The sequence below is a fragment of the Balaenoptera physalus genome (assembly GCF_965194825.1).
Source record: "Balaenoptera physalus genome assembly, chromosome: 13".
In the NCBI taxonomy this organism is placed as follows: domain Eukaryota; kingdom Metazoa; phylum Chordata; class Mammalia; order Artiodactyla; family Balaenopteridae; genus Balaenoptera; species Balaenoptera physalus.
In genome coordinates this window covers 107,577,990-107,594,183 of record NC_138892.1, presented here as the reverse complement: position 1 = coordinate 107,594,183, position 16,194 = coordinate 107,577,990, and the positions used below count along the sequence as shown (strand labels likewise).

The 16,194-nt window shown below is 58.9% G+C and overlaps 1 protein-coding gene across 24 annotated transcripts in view; it reads right to left on the bottom strand.

The window, feature by feature from the left end:
* The window catches only part of CACNA1C (calcium voltage-gated channel subunit alpha1 C), a 559,192-nt gene that overhangs the window by 47,461 nt on the left and 495,537 nt on the right, over positions 1-16,194 (bottom strand). For 10 of the 24 annotated variants that reach the window (XM_082422029.1, XM_082422040.1, XM_082422049.1 and 7 more), the window contains 2 exons: positions 5,923-6,006; positions 5,381-5,464 (listed from right to left, as the gene is read on the bottom strand). In XM_082422029.1, the coding sequence (XP_082278155.1) occupies positions 5,381-5,464; positions 5,923-6,006 (168 nt within the window). The remainder of the gene's footprint in view (positions 1-5,380; positions 5,465-5,922; positions 6,007-16,194) is intronic. The other 14 variants (XM_082422051.1, XM_082422032.1, XM_082422036.1 and 11 more) reach the window with 4 other exon arrangements.

Genomic DNA, 16,194 nt, shown 5'->3' with positions numbered 1-16,194 from the left:
CGCTCTCGCCACCTGTTAGCTGCACGGGCTTGGCAAACCCTGAGCAAGCTCGGCCCCTCCCAGGGATGTGACGTGTGGTGGCCCTGGCCTGGCACCCCCAAGGGCAGCACGCTGCCCCCCACCCCCGCCGAGCTCCTACCGAGACCCCAGCCAGGACCACGCCACTTCACCCCACCGTCCTGCTCGGCCGCGCTGGCCGCCCTGCACTAGTGCTGTCTCTGTGTCCACGCAAGTCCCCAGCCTTCCTCCCGCTGAACCTGCCCGGAGGCCCTCGGCCGCGTCCTGTCCCTCACACAGCCCGTCCTGCTCCCACCTGAGGGTCCCTGAGGCCTTCTCTCTGGAGAGTTTCTAGGTGACAATTTTGACGCCACGGCTCTCGGGCGCTCCACACGTGGACCTGCCAGGCGGCGAGGGCGTCACTGTCAGAAGGTGCCCAGTGCAGAGCCGGTGGGGGGCGCTCTGGGACCACCTCAGCCCCCCGCCACTGCACTCAAGGACGTCCAGCCCCAAGGCGGGTCGCCGCTGTCAGTCCCGTGGCCTCCTCGTCCGCGACTGGGGACACGTGTGTCCGTGATGAAGGCTCGGGCCTCCCAGCACTTCCTGTCGTGCAGGGGGGTGGAGGGGTAACAGGGGGCTGAGGGGGGCCACTTCTGACACCCCAGGAGCTTCCACTGACATCACAGGGTTACGTCACTAGGCTTTCCTTCTGGAAAACAGAATTTCAGACTCAAGGGATAAAGGAGGAGCAGGGGGCTTCCTAGGGGACATGACGCTGACTGCCCAGGCAGAGAAAAAGGTAGCGCGTCCAGAGGGGACGGGGTGGCCGGGCCGTGGCCACGGACGCAGAATCCAGCGTGACTGCGGGGCCCCGCGTCTCCCCGGTCACATCGGAGGATAAAGGGCATCTCCCAGAGTGAGCCGGAGATCAAGGCGGCCCTGAGCACGGAGGCGCCAGCTCAGCCCCCCATTCCTCCTCTTCCCTCAGCTGTTCGCCTGTCCCGGCCTTGAACACCATCGCTGTGCTGCTGATTCCATGCCTGACCGCGCACCGGGCGCCTGCCTGTCCGCCTGACGTCACTGCTGGGCAGTCGAGTACACAGCCCCCAAGCCTCGTCCTCCTCGCGCAAACGGGCCTCGCCTCCCACCCTCCTGCCGACACCAGCTCCATCCTCCCCTGCTCGGCCGGGACCCCACGGCTTCCTGGGAGCCGTCCTTCTCTGGCGCCCACATCCAGTCTGTCAGGAGAGGCCGTGGGTCCTGCTCGCAGAGCAGACTGAGAATCTGACCGTTTCCACCACGTCTGCTGCAACTCCGTCCCCTCCCACCTGGATGGCTGCGTCCACCTTCCAAATGGTGGAAGGGCTTTGCCCTTGACTCCCGCAAACAGCAAAGGGGTCCCTGGACCACGGACACCTCTTCTCAAAGGTGCCAGAGTCTCCGCTTCGTGCTCAGGCGAAGGCCCAAACCTGCTCCCCTCCCGGACCCCCCCACCCTGCCTGTTCTGCCCGAAAGCTCCTCTCCCGGGATCCGCAAGGGCATCGCCTCACTTCCTTCAGGTCTTTGCTTTCTTCAAATTCCCCTCCTCAGTGCAGCTCGTCTTACAGAGAACGGCACCAGACTCCCCGGCTCCCTGCTCCTCCAACCCCTCCCCTGGCACTTCTCGGCTCTCCACATACTGTACCATTTCCTGATTTTCTGTGTCCGAACATCTCCCAGCCTTAGGACACCGGCTCCCAAGGACGGGCTTTTGTTTGGTCCATAATGGATCCCAGGTGCCCGGCACCAGAAGGAGAGGCTCCAGCCACGGTGGAAGGAATGGACAATTGCTCCTGGGGTCGCTGGGGAATCCACTTCCCAAGGCGAGGCACCAGAGTCTGGCAGAGGCAGGACGGAGCTGTTTGAGGGGAGATGACTTTGAACGTGGGGAATATTTGGAGGGCGGTTGGGAGGCATACAGCAGTTGGGGGAGGGAAACGAGAGCTGGTCTCTGTAGGTTAATTGTCAAAGATGAGGAGTTACAGGTGGAGAGCCTCAGGGATCCCTCTGAGACTGGAATGGAACATTTGTCTGCAAAAGGAGGTCTTGCGACAACAGTAAGACTAGAAAATTCGGGGAGGCCTGGAGCTGAGCTCTTGGCCCAGCGAGCGTCCAGGCCCATAACCTGCCTGTGGCCGGAAGGCAGAACCTTCCCACCGTCCCCTCCCACCTCCCCAGAGGTGGAGGGTCCCGCCTCTGAGAAGAAGCGTCTTCGTCCCTATAACTTGTTCCACAATCCTGGCTACCGTCGGGGTGCAGGGCCATGTCCGTGCTTGCGGGACAGGCCCATCTTGGCTTGAGTCGTGGGCAGTGGTCAGTGAGCTTGCTTTGATCTGGCTGGACCCGTCGACCAAGAGTTCGAGTGTATCTGGGAACGAGGGCTGTGACATCTGTGCTTGGCTGGTGTGTCAGCAGGGGGGTTGGAAAGATCGTCCTTTGCTTGGGTGCCACGGTCTCTCCCCTTTAACAGCGCTGTACAGTTGGGTTTTTTAAAAATAAATTTATTTATTTATTTTTGTCTGCATTGGGTCTTCTTGCTGCACGTGGGTTTTCTCTAGTTTCGGCGAGCGGGGGCTACCCTTCGTTGCCGTGTGCGGGCTTCTCATTGCTGTGGCTTCTCTTGTTGCGGAGCATGGGCTCTAGGCGCGCGGGCTTCAGCAGTTGTGGCACGCGGGCTCAGTTGTTGTGGCGCACGGGCTTAGTTGCTCCGCAGCACGTGGGATCTTCCCGGACCAGGGCTCGAACCCGTGTCCCCTGCATCGGCAGGCGGATTCTCAACCACTGCGCCACCAGGGAAGTCCCAACAGTGATGTACAGTTTACGGCCGGTTTTTAAACGGATGCTCTTAGTTGAGCTTCAAAACCCAGCACCGTGAACCATCATGCTCCTCGGATCGGTGGGTGGCGGGGGAGAAGCAGGACTCAAGCACTTGATCTGACCCTGGTCCAGCCTTCTCCTCGGGCCCCTGCCTGGCATGATGACGCAGGTGTCCTTTCTGGATGTGTGGGAGAGAGTGGCAAACAGTCGGGGCCGAGCGGTGGGTCTCTGGACACCTCCTCCGCTCTGCATCACACACGCGGTCCCCGTTTTTATCTCCAGACACAACCCTTCATGTGACTTTCCACAAACTCCTCAGTCTGGAGAGTGAAGAACATCTCCATGTGGGCGAAGGATCCTGGGAGGAATCGGAGGGGCTTCCCACCTGGAAGCGGGGCTGGGCCGATAACATCTTGTTTAGAAAATAAAAAGCCCACTGTGGTTATTCAAAGATACGGACTATGGAGCGTAAGGGCTGAACACATCTTGGCCGGCGGGAGTCCGCGAGAGGAGGCTATGAGATGTACGAGTTCATCAAAGGGCGTCATGGACTGAACAGGCAGGAACGCCGGCCCCCCGCCCCGGGAGGCCTGGGCTCCAGCCGAGGGGCAGCAAGGGCACCGGCACGCTCCATCCTCACCTGCGCGTCGGCAAGCGGGGATGGTCATTCTCGTCTGTCAAGCTCAGGCTCACGGCGCACAAGCCACGTGCCGAGGCGAATTGTAAACGGAAACTGTTGTACAAATGGAGGGTCTGCGTGTGACTCCACGCGCCGTTCCTCGGGTCCTGCACCACCCCCAATTCCAACAGTCACTTTCTGGGGTAGAAATTTTATACTCTAGAATTTTTTTCCTTTGTCTTTGTTTTTCTTTAAAAATAGCAGTAGCTTGAAAGAAAACGGCAGGCTGAGCGATGGCATGGGCCTGGCCGACAGTGAGCGCCCCAGAGGACCCTGGGACTGAGGTGGGTTCTCTGCACCCAGACAGCTGCCTGCTGTCACCTTCCTGCGGGTTCCTGCCGTCGGCCTCAAGTCCCCTGGCATGGTTCCCCACAGGGACCCACCCTCCAGACGCAGGCTTGTCCTGCCCTTCCCTGGTCTCCCCCGAGGGCCCCTCGGTCCCAATACAGGCCCCGGCCAGTGGATACGTGTAGGTAGGGATGTGACAGCTCCTGGGATACAACTTGGGGTCCATCCAGCCACTTGGGGGGGCAGTGCCAAGGGAGGAGAGGCATGGAGCCTGAGTGGGGAGCTTGGTTTCCTTGTGCCCCAATGATTCACCGGCAGAGGTCAAGGGAGCGTACACACGTACACACACACACACACACACACACACCGCAAGACAAAGACGACCCTGGGGGATCCCCGAGACAGAGGGGCAGTCGCATCTATGCTGCGGGGCGAGCGGGGGGGGCAGGCTGACGGGGGGGCACAGGGACAGCAGAAGAGCCCCCCTCCCAACGCCCACCCGCTCGAAGGGGGCGGACAGGGCTTCTGACCAGTGGAATCAGCACATAAATAACTTCAGTTCAACCGACTGGCAGCCAACTACGGGGTGGAGGGGGCGGGTAAGGACAAGGAGGGGGGACGGTGGCGGTCGCGGGGTGTTTCTGACACCTTAGATCAGAACTCTAGAGCATCTGCTCCGTGCTGTTATTCAATGGTTCAGTGCATCAACGTTTGCGCAAACATTACCAAGTCTCTTAACCAAGGAAAAATCCTGACAAAAAACTAAACCACACATGTTAAAGACCAACCGCAAGAGGGCTTGCCTATAGATAAAGAGAGAAGGTTGAACATGCCGGGGAGCAGAGGGACGTGTGCAGGGGCTAGAGGGACTGTCTAGGAGGGGGCAGCTCCCGGGAGCAGATGCAGGAGGTCTTGGAGCCAGGGCGGGTGGTGGTGAGGGGGAGAGCCAGGCAGGGGCAAGGCTGGTCCTCTGGGGCAGGTTCACCTGGGGCCAGGTGCTCCCACAGCAAGTTGCGGGGGTGGGGGGGTGGAGGAGCCCTCTCCAGAAAAGAGGGGTGCAGGCTGTTCCCCCCTGCCTCTCAGTGGAGGGGCCGTTTTAGCGTGAATACGATGGGCTGACAGTGCCGGCCAAGTGCGAGCCTTCACCCGTGGTCCTCGGGAGAGCTCATTTCCCAGATGCTGGGGGTGGGAAGGGGCTGCCCCGGCAGCTGCCCAGTGGTTGTAAACACCCTTCCACCGTCTCACTCCGGGATCCCAGGGCTGCATCCTCCCAGACAGTGTGTGTCATGCTAGGCCAATTGCAAAGGGGGAAGGAAAGGATGCAGCAATCAAAACTCAGAAGGAAAGGGGGCCTAGCTCGTTCCAAACGTTAAAAAAAAAAAGAATTAAAAAATTTCAAAGTAAAGCAACGAGAAAGAAAATCCTTTAAACCAATTTAAACAAACAAACAAGAGTAACTTAGTGGAAATAAGGAGTTGGGAGGAAGCGAGGAGGAGGAGGAGAGCAATGGGGTGAGCGTGGGGCAGGCACGGCGTCGCAGGGCGGGACGCCGGTACTTACGTTTACCTCGGTGATGGCTATATCAACAATGCTACCCACAACAATCAAGGCGTCAAATGTGTTCCATGCATCACAGAAATAGTGCTGCATGGGGCAGAGGGGCCGAGGGAGGGAGAGAGGAGAAAAAAACCAACAACAAAGAAGAACAAAACAAAAGGAAGAGGAAAATGAAAAAAAAAAGCATGAAAGAAAGGAGAGAAGAGAAAAAAATGAGAAAAGAAAGAGGTTATGTGGGCATACTGGACCCTCTTACCACTCCACACTTCTGGAGGTGCACACCTGGCACCTGGTGCTCTCGGAGCCTGACAAAAGCCGGGTTAGTCGGGGGGGGGGCCGGGCGGGGGTCCTGGAGGAGGAGGAGCCCCGGCCGCCCCTTGCCCGGCCCGGCAGAGCGGGGACAGTGCAGGGGCTCACGTCCCCCAGGACGGCGGCAGGTGCAAGAGAAAGCATGACTGGCGGGGGTAAAACAGGAAACCAAAAAATAAACCGAAGGAGGTAAAGAGGGAGGGACACGGAGGCGTCCTGGGCAGAATCATACTCACATTCGTCTCACTGAGAATGACGTCAATTACGCTGCCAATTACGATGAGGCAGTCAAAGACATTCCAGGGGTCACTAAAGTAGCCCTACACGGGGCGGCAGGACGGGAGTGAAAAGGAAGGTCAGACAGACAAGAACAGAGCACCGCCGTGGGGCCGCACCGTCGCTGCTGAGTCCGAGCGGGGCGGGGGTCCTCCCCTTCCAGACCCAGCCCCCTCGCTGCCCGTCCTACTTCCCCAGCCCCTCCCGGGCCTCCAGTGCCTCCTCGGAGGCCTGCCTGCAGGGAGGGAGGGAACAGGGGCGGGGGCCCTCGAGAGGTGGCCTGGGAATTAGCAAGCGGCCATCGGTGTGGTCCAGGCGCAGCCAGGCCCTCTGGGCTCAGGGGTGAGCCGCGTGAAGCTCGTGATAACGAGGGGACCGTGGCATCAGAGCAGCATCTACGACAAGGTCACCCTCGTGGCAGCCCTGGACGGGCCTGGTGCCTCGGGACGGAGGCTTTCCTCCCTGAAAGGGGACGGAGGCCAGGTCAGTCCCAAGGTTTGGTAACGTGGGAGGTGACCCTAGACCGGCTCTTGGGCTGGGGGTGTCTCTGAAGCACTGCCGTGCCCAGAACCATCATTCTGACTCGGGATCCTGCTGAAGCGCCCCCCGCGAGAATGAGGTTCTCACAGCCCTTCCTGCAGGCTGGGTGGGGGTCTGGGGGCTGTCGTGTGTAGGGGGAGCAATCAGGATGCTGACTCCACTCCTTTGTCCTGCACACATGGATTTTGTTTGTTTTACACCATATTTGGGGAAGGGAACGGATGTTTTTGAAAGACTTTTTCAAAGTTCGTGGACAACTGGTCAACCAAGGGCTGTCCCCTTCCTGTGAGGGTTCTTGGAGTCCTGGGCAGGCAGGCTCTCTGCAAAGAGAGGGCGGGTTCTTGGGTCTGGACCACTGCCTCTCAGAGTGCAGGGGAAAGGGAGCAACGCTCTGTGACACACGGATGTACACGCTGTCCAGGAGCCCTGGGAACCACACAGCCGTCCTCCCCAGGGGTGGAGTGGGGAGGGCCCAGCACCGAGGGCATTTGTCTTTCCGTAAGAAAGGACACTTGCCCCTTTGGTTCTTCAAGGGATGCCCCAGCCTCTGAGCCACGAGCTGGGGCTTCCAGGAGATGCGCTTCTGAGGTTGGTGAGGCGGTAAGAAAGCATCGGGCTGGCCTCTTAAGAGTCTCCCCGGTCCCTCTCCCTGGCCCTCCTGGGGCGGCCAACTCTCCCTCTCTATTTCTGAGTCTCAGGAGTCTGTGCTCTCCCATTTCTTCCCAACTCCCTCCAGCTCCCTGACCCCTCCACCCCCCCCTTCCCAGCCGTGCCCCCTCTCAGATGGATCACAAGACACTCTGTCCCAGGGCTGTTATTCTTAGTGTGGAGGTCAGGTCACAGGGAAAGGGACCTCTCGGTTCCCAGGTTTTTCTGCCAAAAAAAAAAGTAGAAATGCCGCCGTGGAAACTCTGGACAGCCCGGCGGGGAGCAGAGGTTGGCCAGGGCGTGGGTGAGGTGAGGGTCACTTGAAACCCTTGCTGGCTTCCCAGAGTATTTTTCTGAATATCCTGGAGCCTTTGGGGGCACCTAGAGGCTTCTCTCTCCCATTCGAGTCACGTGCTGTGAGCGGGAAAGAACCGACCCCCCCCAGGGTCCTCCCATGGCATCTCAGGGCACGTGGAGAGCACTGGTTTTGAGGGCAAAGAGTGAAGACCCCGAGCGAACGACAAATATGCATGTGCTTTAACAGCAGGTTTTGGAAAACACTGGGGGACTATCTCTAGAGAGGAAAACCATCTTTGTGGGCAGAGCTGTTTCGGGAGGGAAGGGGAGGGGGGGTCCAGGAAGAGAGAGGAGGTCAGCAGGAACCAGAGGACAGTCCGGGACGCCTCCAGCCTAGGAAACGCAGTGGCGAATCGTTATTCGGGTCTGGGGGCGAGAGGAGGAGAGAGGTCGGTGGGCGTCTCGGCGCTCAAGGAGGGGGGAGGGGCTGCAGTCTGTTCGTTCAGCAGAGGGACCTGGAACAGATGGGTGAGTTGGCCTCGGGCCACGGCGTGGATGAGGGGAGAGACGGAAAGGGAGAAGGCAGGCAGAGGCGAGGCGGATGAGAGGTTAACAGCTGGCAAGCGGCCGGGAGAAGCCTGGCCCCCAGGGACCCTGCAGCCCTCACCCACCCCATGCGTCGCCTGGCATCCCCACTCTTGGGCTCCTCTGTGTTCGTGCACAGGACAGGCCCGCCCCAGCGCTCTGCGGCCGGCGGCTTCCGCCGGGTTGCCTGGCCTCACCTGCCCCCTTGCCCTCCACACGCTGTGCTGCTGGAGCGTTTGGTTGGCCCCTCTGTCCTGTGGGCCTGGGGCCAAGGCCTCCACTGGCCGCAGAGCCCCACCAAATCCCGCCCGGAGGAGGCTGACACACGGCCCACGTGGGGGGTGACAGGGTCCCTTTAAGAGGCAGCTTCCCTCTGCCCTGTCCACCCCTTTCCTGCCCCGTCAACCCTCCAAGCTGGACCATGAACACAGTTTCAGGTCCAGCTGTCAGCGCCTCCTCCCAGCCGTCCACGCCCATCCCAGAAACACGCTGACACCCTCCAGGGGGCTCAACAGGTTGCCAAGGGACACACCTGGCCAATTCCCCAAGTGGGCAGGGCCCGGAAGGAGGGTTGCTCCCTGTGCCCAGTGCAAGAGCTGTGTCCTCTCTGTCACACACACGCACACACACACACACTCGCACACACACCTGTTTTCACCCATCTCCTCGACTGCTGGAAACCATGGGTGACATGGGTCTGGGGAGTATGATGGAGGAAATAGAATGGGAAAAAAATCATAGACTTGTTTTCTCGAAATCAGGCTGACCTCCAGATCATACCTGTCACTCTTTCTCTCTCTGGTAGAAGTCAGGGTTAGCGAAAGGGGTTCTGGGCTCTCCCTGAAGTGGTGAACCAAACCTCTCAATGTCCAGCTCCTCAGGGCCAGGCAGGGCTGCCCACCCAGGGGCGGACAGCGTTTTGCGGGAAGACTTTCTCTCGCCACTGTAGGGTGAGTGGGTCCCCAACCTCAGGAGGTCTCGTGCGTGTCCCCCTGGGCTGAAAGGCAAGCGCCCGCTGGGAATAATCCCTTCTCTGGAGGGCGCCGACCCTCCACTCGTTGGCTGCCACGGCAGAAGAGACGTGGACCAAATCGATCCTAGGTTCAGCACAACGTGATTAGGAAAGGACGCTGCTGCCCCAGCATCCACGATGCATTTCACCTGCATGAGAATTTCGGATTTTCCTCTCTTGGATTATCTGTGCCCTGATTCACTCCACCCCTGGAGCTGTTCCGAGTTGGAAGAGGCGATGCAGTGGTTAAGGGTGTGACCCGCAGAGGCAGGGTGTCTGGGTTCGAGTCCTCCCTCTGGCACTTACTGGCTGGGTGACCTCGAGCAGATAACCGCACCTCTCTGTGCCTCAGTTTCCCCCTATGACACGGCGACCTGTGGGTTATGATAGGAATGGCACAAGTGAAGTGCGTGCACCTGTAAGAAGCCCAGTGAGTCCCAGCGACCGTCACGGTTGCTGGAGCTGGTCCGTCCCCTCCTAGGGAGGCCGGACGCACAGGGTCAGCTTTGGGGGTGGGACTTAGCAGCGGGGAAGGCAAGGCCCAGGAATGTGGAAGGAGGAGGGGGAAAGTGAAGGTTCCAGAATCCCAAGCTCCCTTCAGTGGGTCTCCTCTTGAATCCTAGTGAGGATTGCCTGTCCTGAGATTCTCAGATGAAATCCAGCATCACTTTGAGATTGGTGACCGTAAGCAAGCTGTCCTGGCTAGATTCTGTCAAACTCAGGTTCACACAGATAGTTAACTGCCAGGTTCCTAGAAACCACTATTCCTCCCAGGGAGACCCAGGCCCCTTTTGCTCTGGCTGGAGGGCTGCCAGGTGGGCCCACATCCTGTCTCCGGTCCCGAGAGCAGGGCTGCTGCTGGGGGGTCCAGGCACATGCCCTGGCCCCTGAATTCTGGACTCTCAGCCCCTTCCCCGCCCAGAGCAGAGTCAACACAAGCTTTACAACAGGATGGTGGTGAGAGGCGTCCACAGGAGTCTACACACCTGGGACTGCCATTGCTGGCTTTCTTCTCTTCTCCATCCCCTCCTGCGCGGCTTCCTTATCTACCTCTGACGGGTCCAGCAGAGAGAAGGCAAGGAACACAGAGGTGACCGGACGCTCTTCCTGGTGGGGAGGCTGACTGGACTTTGTCCGGGTCTCTGCCCCAAGACTGTTCCCTTCCAGGGACACATGGGGCCCCAGAGATCGACGTGGCGGGGAGGGGAGGGACGCTGGGTGGAGGCTGGATGTGGAGCTGCTGGAAGCAGAAAGGGCCACCTGGGGGAGGCGGGGCCTAAAATGGAGTGGGCAGACGGCGGGTGCTTGGCCATGGAAGGGGGCCCAGCCGAGTAAGGGCCCTGCTGGCGTGAGCTGGGAGGCTGAGTCTGGTTCCGGGTCGTGGGACAGGGAGATGGGAGGTGGTGGGTGCAGCCGGCAGCTGACTGTCACACTGGTAACTGCCGCCACACAAGAGATAATATGAACTGTATGACGTTAGGATGTCATTCAGACGTAACAGTAATCAAGGAAATTACTGGCGTCTAGTGGGGCGGCACGGCTGGTGCACGGCTGCTCCCGGCCCCCGGCAGCTCCCACCCTGTGACGCGCCCCTTCAGAGGCCCTGGAGCCCCCCCAGCATAGACAGCCGGGATGGGGCAAAGGGCAGCAGCGGACAGGGGCCGGGGTCAGGGAGACCCCGGGCGGGTGGTGGTGATGGGGGCCGCACCCCCAGTAGTTAGAGGAGTGCACACTTCGAAGTGGACATCTGCTCTGGTTTCTTCTCTGGAATTAAGCTTTTTTCTCCCCAGGAAGGTTTCAAAGGCCCTCATTCATTTATCTCACCGAGATGTAACGGGTGCTTCTGGGTGCCTGGAAGTGCACAGCTGTGGGTAGAGCGTGAGCCCGACCTGACCTGCCGCCTCCCACGGGGGTGAGGGGACAGGGGGTCGGCTGGGCTCCCTTGGGGCCTGGGGAGGGTTTCCTCCGCCCCAGCTGGCACCTGGGTCCACGGCAGGACCCTGCTGCAGGATCGTGCAGGACGAGGGTTCAAGGGGATATGCCTCGAGCGCGGGCAAGGCCGTCTGACACATGGCAATGTCCGCAGGCACCCCGCTTCAAAGGGACATTGGGGGCCCCCTGGAGGGGGGAAGGGGATGCAGAGGACGGCAGCCTTGGTGGGAGCGAGGCACCATCTGCCCACCTGGAATCCTCTCCCGGCCCATCCCACAGACTACGCCCCGGGGGGAGCCCCCCAAACCCGACCTGACGGTCCCATCTTCGCCCCCCGCCCTTCCCGACGCAAGCCACCTAATGGGCCGGCCCCTCCTTAGCCCCAGGAGGTGTGGCCCACCACACCCCTGCGGCCTCCACCTGCGCCCACTTTAGAGAACCCTGAGTGAACAAGAGCGCCCGCCCTCAGCTCCAGAGATGCGTCACCAGGCCTGGCCCCTCCTGTGTCAAAGAGTGACTGCCAGCCTCCAGGGGAGGGGAGGTGGGCCCAGCTCACGCAGCCTTGCCGGGACTGTTCCTGCCACCGTCGTCTGGGTCTCGGCCCTGCTAGCGGCCCTCCCCCTCCCCTCCCACAGGTCCAGGCTGGCGGGTCTGGACACCACTGCTCACAGGCGCAGGGGCACCGTCCCCTCCCAGTGACTCTCACGTGGCCGTGTCACCCAGCGTGAATCATCTCCACATTAAATAATGAAACGCAACAGCTGCCCTGCCCTCCCCACACGGGGCCTTTCCACGAGTGCTGGGATTATTTTTGATCATACTGACTTCAACGCCCCCTGCCCATCTGGCATCGAGTACCTGCAGACCGCCAGTAAAGGGGGTGCGGGGAACTAAACACAGACTTTTCCCATTATAACTTAGGAATTATAGACATATATATATTTACATTATGTGTATAGGTGTGAGTTTCCTATACATAAAGATTTAGATTTCCTCTGAATTTTATTTAAGGAAAATTAAGGAAGTAGTACTAAGTATTTATTGCCAAAAGGGAGCTTTGGTTCTAAAGGGACTGAAGCCCACCAGCCTAAAAGAATGTCTAAGTTTCCGTGCAATTTCCGAAAAGGAAATATTCTTGCTGGCTCTTGGTGTTTTTAGAGTTGAACTTTCCATGTCGGAAGGAAATAGAAGGAGACGTTCATATTTCTAGCGGTAGTTTGAGCTGCACTCAACCTTGGCCATTAGCCGGCCACCGAGTCCCAGTTTCTGCTACACGTTACCTACTTGCTCCTCAAGTAAACTATCCGTAAATGCTCTTTCAGGACAAGCAGGGCCACTCTCCCCAGGGCAGACCCGGCGCACACACGGTGGGGTTTGCCCCCTGCAGATTTCCCAAACGCCCAGTGGAATGGTACTGGGGGCCTCTGGGAGGTGATTAGGCCATGAGGGTGGAGCCCTCAGGAACGGGACTGGGGTCCTTGAACAGGGGACCCCACAGAGCTCCCTCGCCCCTTCCATCTGTGAGGACACAGCTGTGAGCTGGACGGGGCCCCCTTCATTGAACGTGGCCCTGCTGGTGCTCCTATCTGGGACCCCCAGCCTCCAGACCGTGAGAAGTAGATTTCTGCAGTGTTTGTCCTAGCAGCCTGGGCAGACTGAGATGGCCATGACCCCACTCAGGCCCAGCTAAGCCAGCCTCCCCACCTTACCGAGGAACGGACGCGGAAAGAACAGGGCTGTGTCTGGACCACAGCCCTACCTGCCCTCCCGGCTCGTTCGAGGTGATGCTGAGGGGGGAGGTGGGCTTCCTGCTCTGTCTCCAGAATTTCCTCTGTCGGTGGGATCTGGGGGCCGGGGATGATCAAGCAAGAAATAAAGTAAACTTTGTTTTGTAAGAAATAAAGCCTCACAAAAATCTTTGCCCCTTGCAGACACGTCCGCCTGACTTAAAACTGTTAGGAGGGGAATTAGGGCGAGTGGTACGGCTGGATCCGGAGGAAGCTGGAGAGAAAGCAGATTCTAGCTGCAATGTAGTATCTGGTGAAGACAAAGCCAGTTTCTAGTAGTTTCAGCTTTCCAGACAGGAGACGGGATGGCCCTGGCTGGCATCCTTTCCTGCCGGTCACCCCACTTTCTCCTCCATCTCCTGGTCCTTTACTGGCTCTAAGGAAAGGGTCCTGACGTTCTCTCAGTAGCTCAGGGAGCACTCCCTCCCAGGACCCCAGCCCGATGGCTCCTGCCTGCGGGGTCTTCCCGGCACTTGGAAGAGCCCGGCCCTGGTTCCTCTCGCCCCATCTGCCCGGGCTGCCCCGACGGAACCTACCCTTTCGTGTGGCCCCCGCTGGCCTTCTTTAGGGGGACAGAGGGCAGAGCTGATTTTGGACGTTAAGGAAAATCATAGCCTAAACTTGAGCCCCGCGTGAGCGGGAAGGCAGGCAGGGCTCAGCTGTGCAGACGGGTCCCTTCTCTTGTCAGACGGTCACCTGCTGGGGGCTCGCCCTGCTTCTCCACCCGCCTGGCCCCTCGCCCAGAGAGGGAGCGGCTCGCTCACCGGGGACAAGGAAACACCAGAGACATCAGGTCCAGCCTCGGAAGCCCCCTCCCCATCTGCTGGGGCAGGGGTGCCCCTGGGGAGCCCCAAGCTGGCTGGAGGTTGTGCTCATGTGAGAAAGGCTGTTACTAAAGTGGAAGCAGACTCTGGGTCTTTAAGGAAAGAAGGTTCTGGACGTGGACAAAGCTGAGGACAGACAGAAGAATCGGCTGCAGTTTCCTGGCTGGAGACAGCCTCCCTGAAGGCTCCCTGACCCCCCTCCCCATACTGGCCCCCTCTGTGAGTCCAGCCCTCATCTGTCCCTCTACCACAGCCCAGGGAAGGAGTCAGCTGGTGATGACTCTTCCTACCTTGACCGTTCACCCCGGAAATCTGCACCGTGTCTCGGGCAACAGTCCTTCCCAAGACAGAAAACCCTCCTAAGGATGGCAGAGGAGACTTTATTCTGGGGGCACCAGGCGCCGGGACCCTCACGCATAAGCGTAGTCAGAAGTGAGGGGAAGGCTGCCTTCGTGCTCGGCGAGGCCAAGGCCACCCATACTCTCAGCTCAGACTTTCTGGCAGAGCACATCAGCCTGGCCCGGCCTCACAGCTTGGTGCTGACCACTGAACCGCCTGCCTCGGCATCTGCAGCTACTGGACCCGGGAGGTCCGGGGACGACTGGGGGGCCAGGAGGGGACCCTCACGGGGGACGCCGGGCCAGGAGCCCGTCGTACTCTTCCCACAGGGCTTCCACACCTGAGATCACCCACCTGGGTCCGTGGAGCCAGAGCAGTTGGGGTGAGGCGGACGGATGGAGGGATGCAGACCCCGCGAACGGCCTGCGGAGAAGCGGTGTCTAGAGCCCCGTGGCCCAATATGGCAGCCGCCGGCCACGTGGCCACACAGATTTGAATTAATTTAAATAAAATTAAGAATCCATGCCTCTGCTCCATGAGCCAAGGTGCCCAGGAGGCGGGTGGCTGTTTACAGACAGATGGTGGGCACGGAGCGTCTTTATTCCTGCAAGACAGTCCTGGCGCTGGTCTGGAGACCTCATGCATCCCTTGGGTTGAAACGCCTTTGGGCCCCAGTTTCTCCTGCAACAGGAGTGTCCCCTAGGCTTCAGTTGCTCTTATGCCCAAGAGCCGGGGGCCAGGGGGTCGATGAGTGTTTCCACTTTGGTTCCACTCGCCTTCTGGACTGTTCTCGGCGGGGAGGGAGTGGAAGAGTGTTTTGATCACAGAGAGCTGTGGGGTCAGGCCCTCCGGGGGCAGAGACGTGGCCGCTCCCTGAGCGGGCAGCATCAAGGGGATGGGAAAGTCTCAGAAACAGCTGTCCCTGCTTCCTCACCTGCCAAGGCCCAGGTGAGTCCCCGGGCGGAGCAGGGCTAGTCGGGAATCTTCCCACCTCCCTGGGCCGACCTGCTTCTCTGAGCGGGAGCCTGGGGCCCCTTCTCCCTTCATCACCCACCCGCTGGGTCATGGTCAACAGCAAGTTCCAGGCACATGATCACCCCACTCTCCAAGAGCTGACCGTGGAGCATCTGGGGCTGGCCCTGCCCTGGAACCTCCACAGTCACGGCAGAGCTGCCCAAAGGGACCGAAGCCTTGGAACCCCCAGGGTCATCCTATTGACCCTGAAGGACTTGGGTTAAAGTTCAATCTGGAGTTTTAACTGGGATTGTACTGAAGAGAAATGACATCTTTGTAACATTGACTTTCCCAATTCATGAACATGACATATTTCTCCATTTACTGAGTTTTCTTTAATTCCTCTGTGTGAAATTTCACAGATCTTCTCTAAAGATCTTAGAGGTTTTTGGTGAGATTTATTCTTAGGCATTGGATATTTCTCAATGCTTATCATAAAGTGTATCTTAAAAGTTTTTTCCTGTCTTTGCTGATAAATTTCTGTTCATGACAGGAGGACAGTCCAGCTATTTAGTTAACTTCAGACGATTCTATCCGAAACCTTTTCATGCTGACCAGCTTGGTCCTGCACAGTCTCGTAGGGCCCAGGGACCATCGGGAATGTCCAGGGCAGTCCTCCCGCTCGGGGAGAAATTCCCTCTGGCCATTAGGTGTTCAAGACACTCCTGTCACCTGCCCCATTCTTCAGACAGAATGTGAAGTTTAGGAGCAGAGCAGGGATTTACTTGAGTCAATTTATTTTCCATAAGGTGGCGAGCAGAACAGATGCAAATGAAGACCAAGAACATCAATTACCATGAGGACAACGAAAGAACGAGGCCAAACTACAAACCGACCGACCGACCAGCCAACCAACCACAGAGACCAAGGGACAGAGTAGGAAGCCCAGCAGGCCAATCTCAGACACCTGATGTTAGGACTGATGTCAACTCCTGCGTCCTTGCTGTCTAACTGTCCTTCCTCAGCTGACGCTCGCAGGTGCAAACTCACTTGCGGCACAAACACACGATCACGTTAGGAGCACCGGTTCTAGGGCCAGATCCAGCTAGATATTTCCACCAGAGCTTCAAGTACTTTCTTTTTTTAAAAATTTATTTATTTGTCTATTTTTGGCTGCGTTGGGTCTTCATTGCTGCGCACGGGCTTTTCTCTAGTTGCGGCGAGCGGGGGCTACTCTTCATTGTGGTGCGCGGGCTTCTCGTTGCGGTGGCTTCTCTTGTTGTGGAGCACGGGCTCTAGGTGCACAGGCTTCAG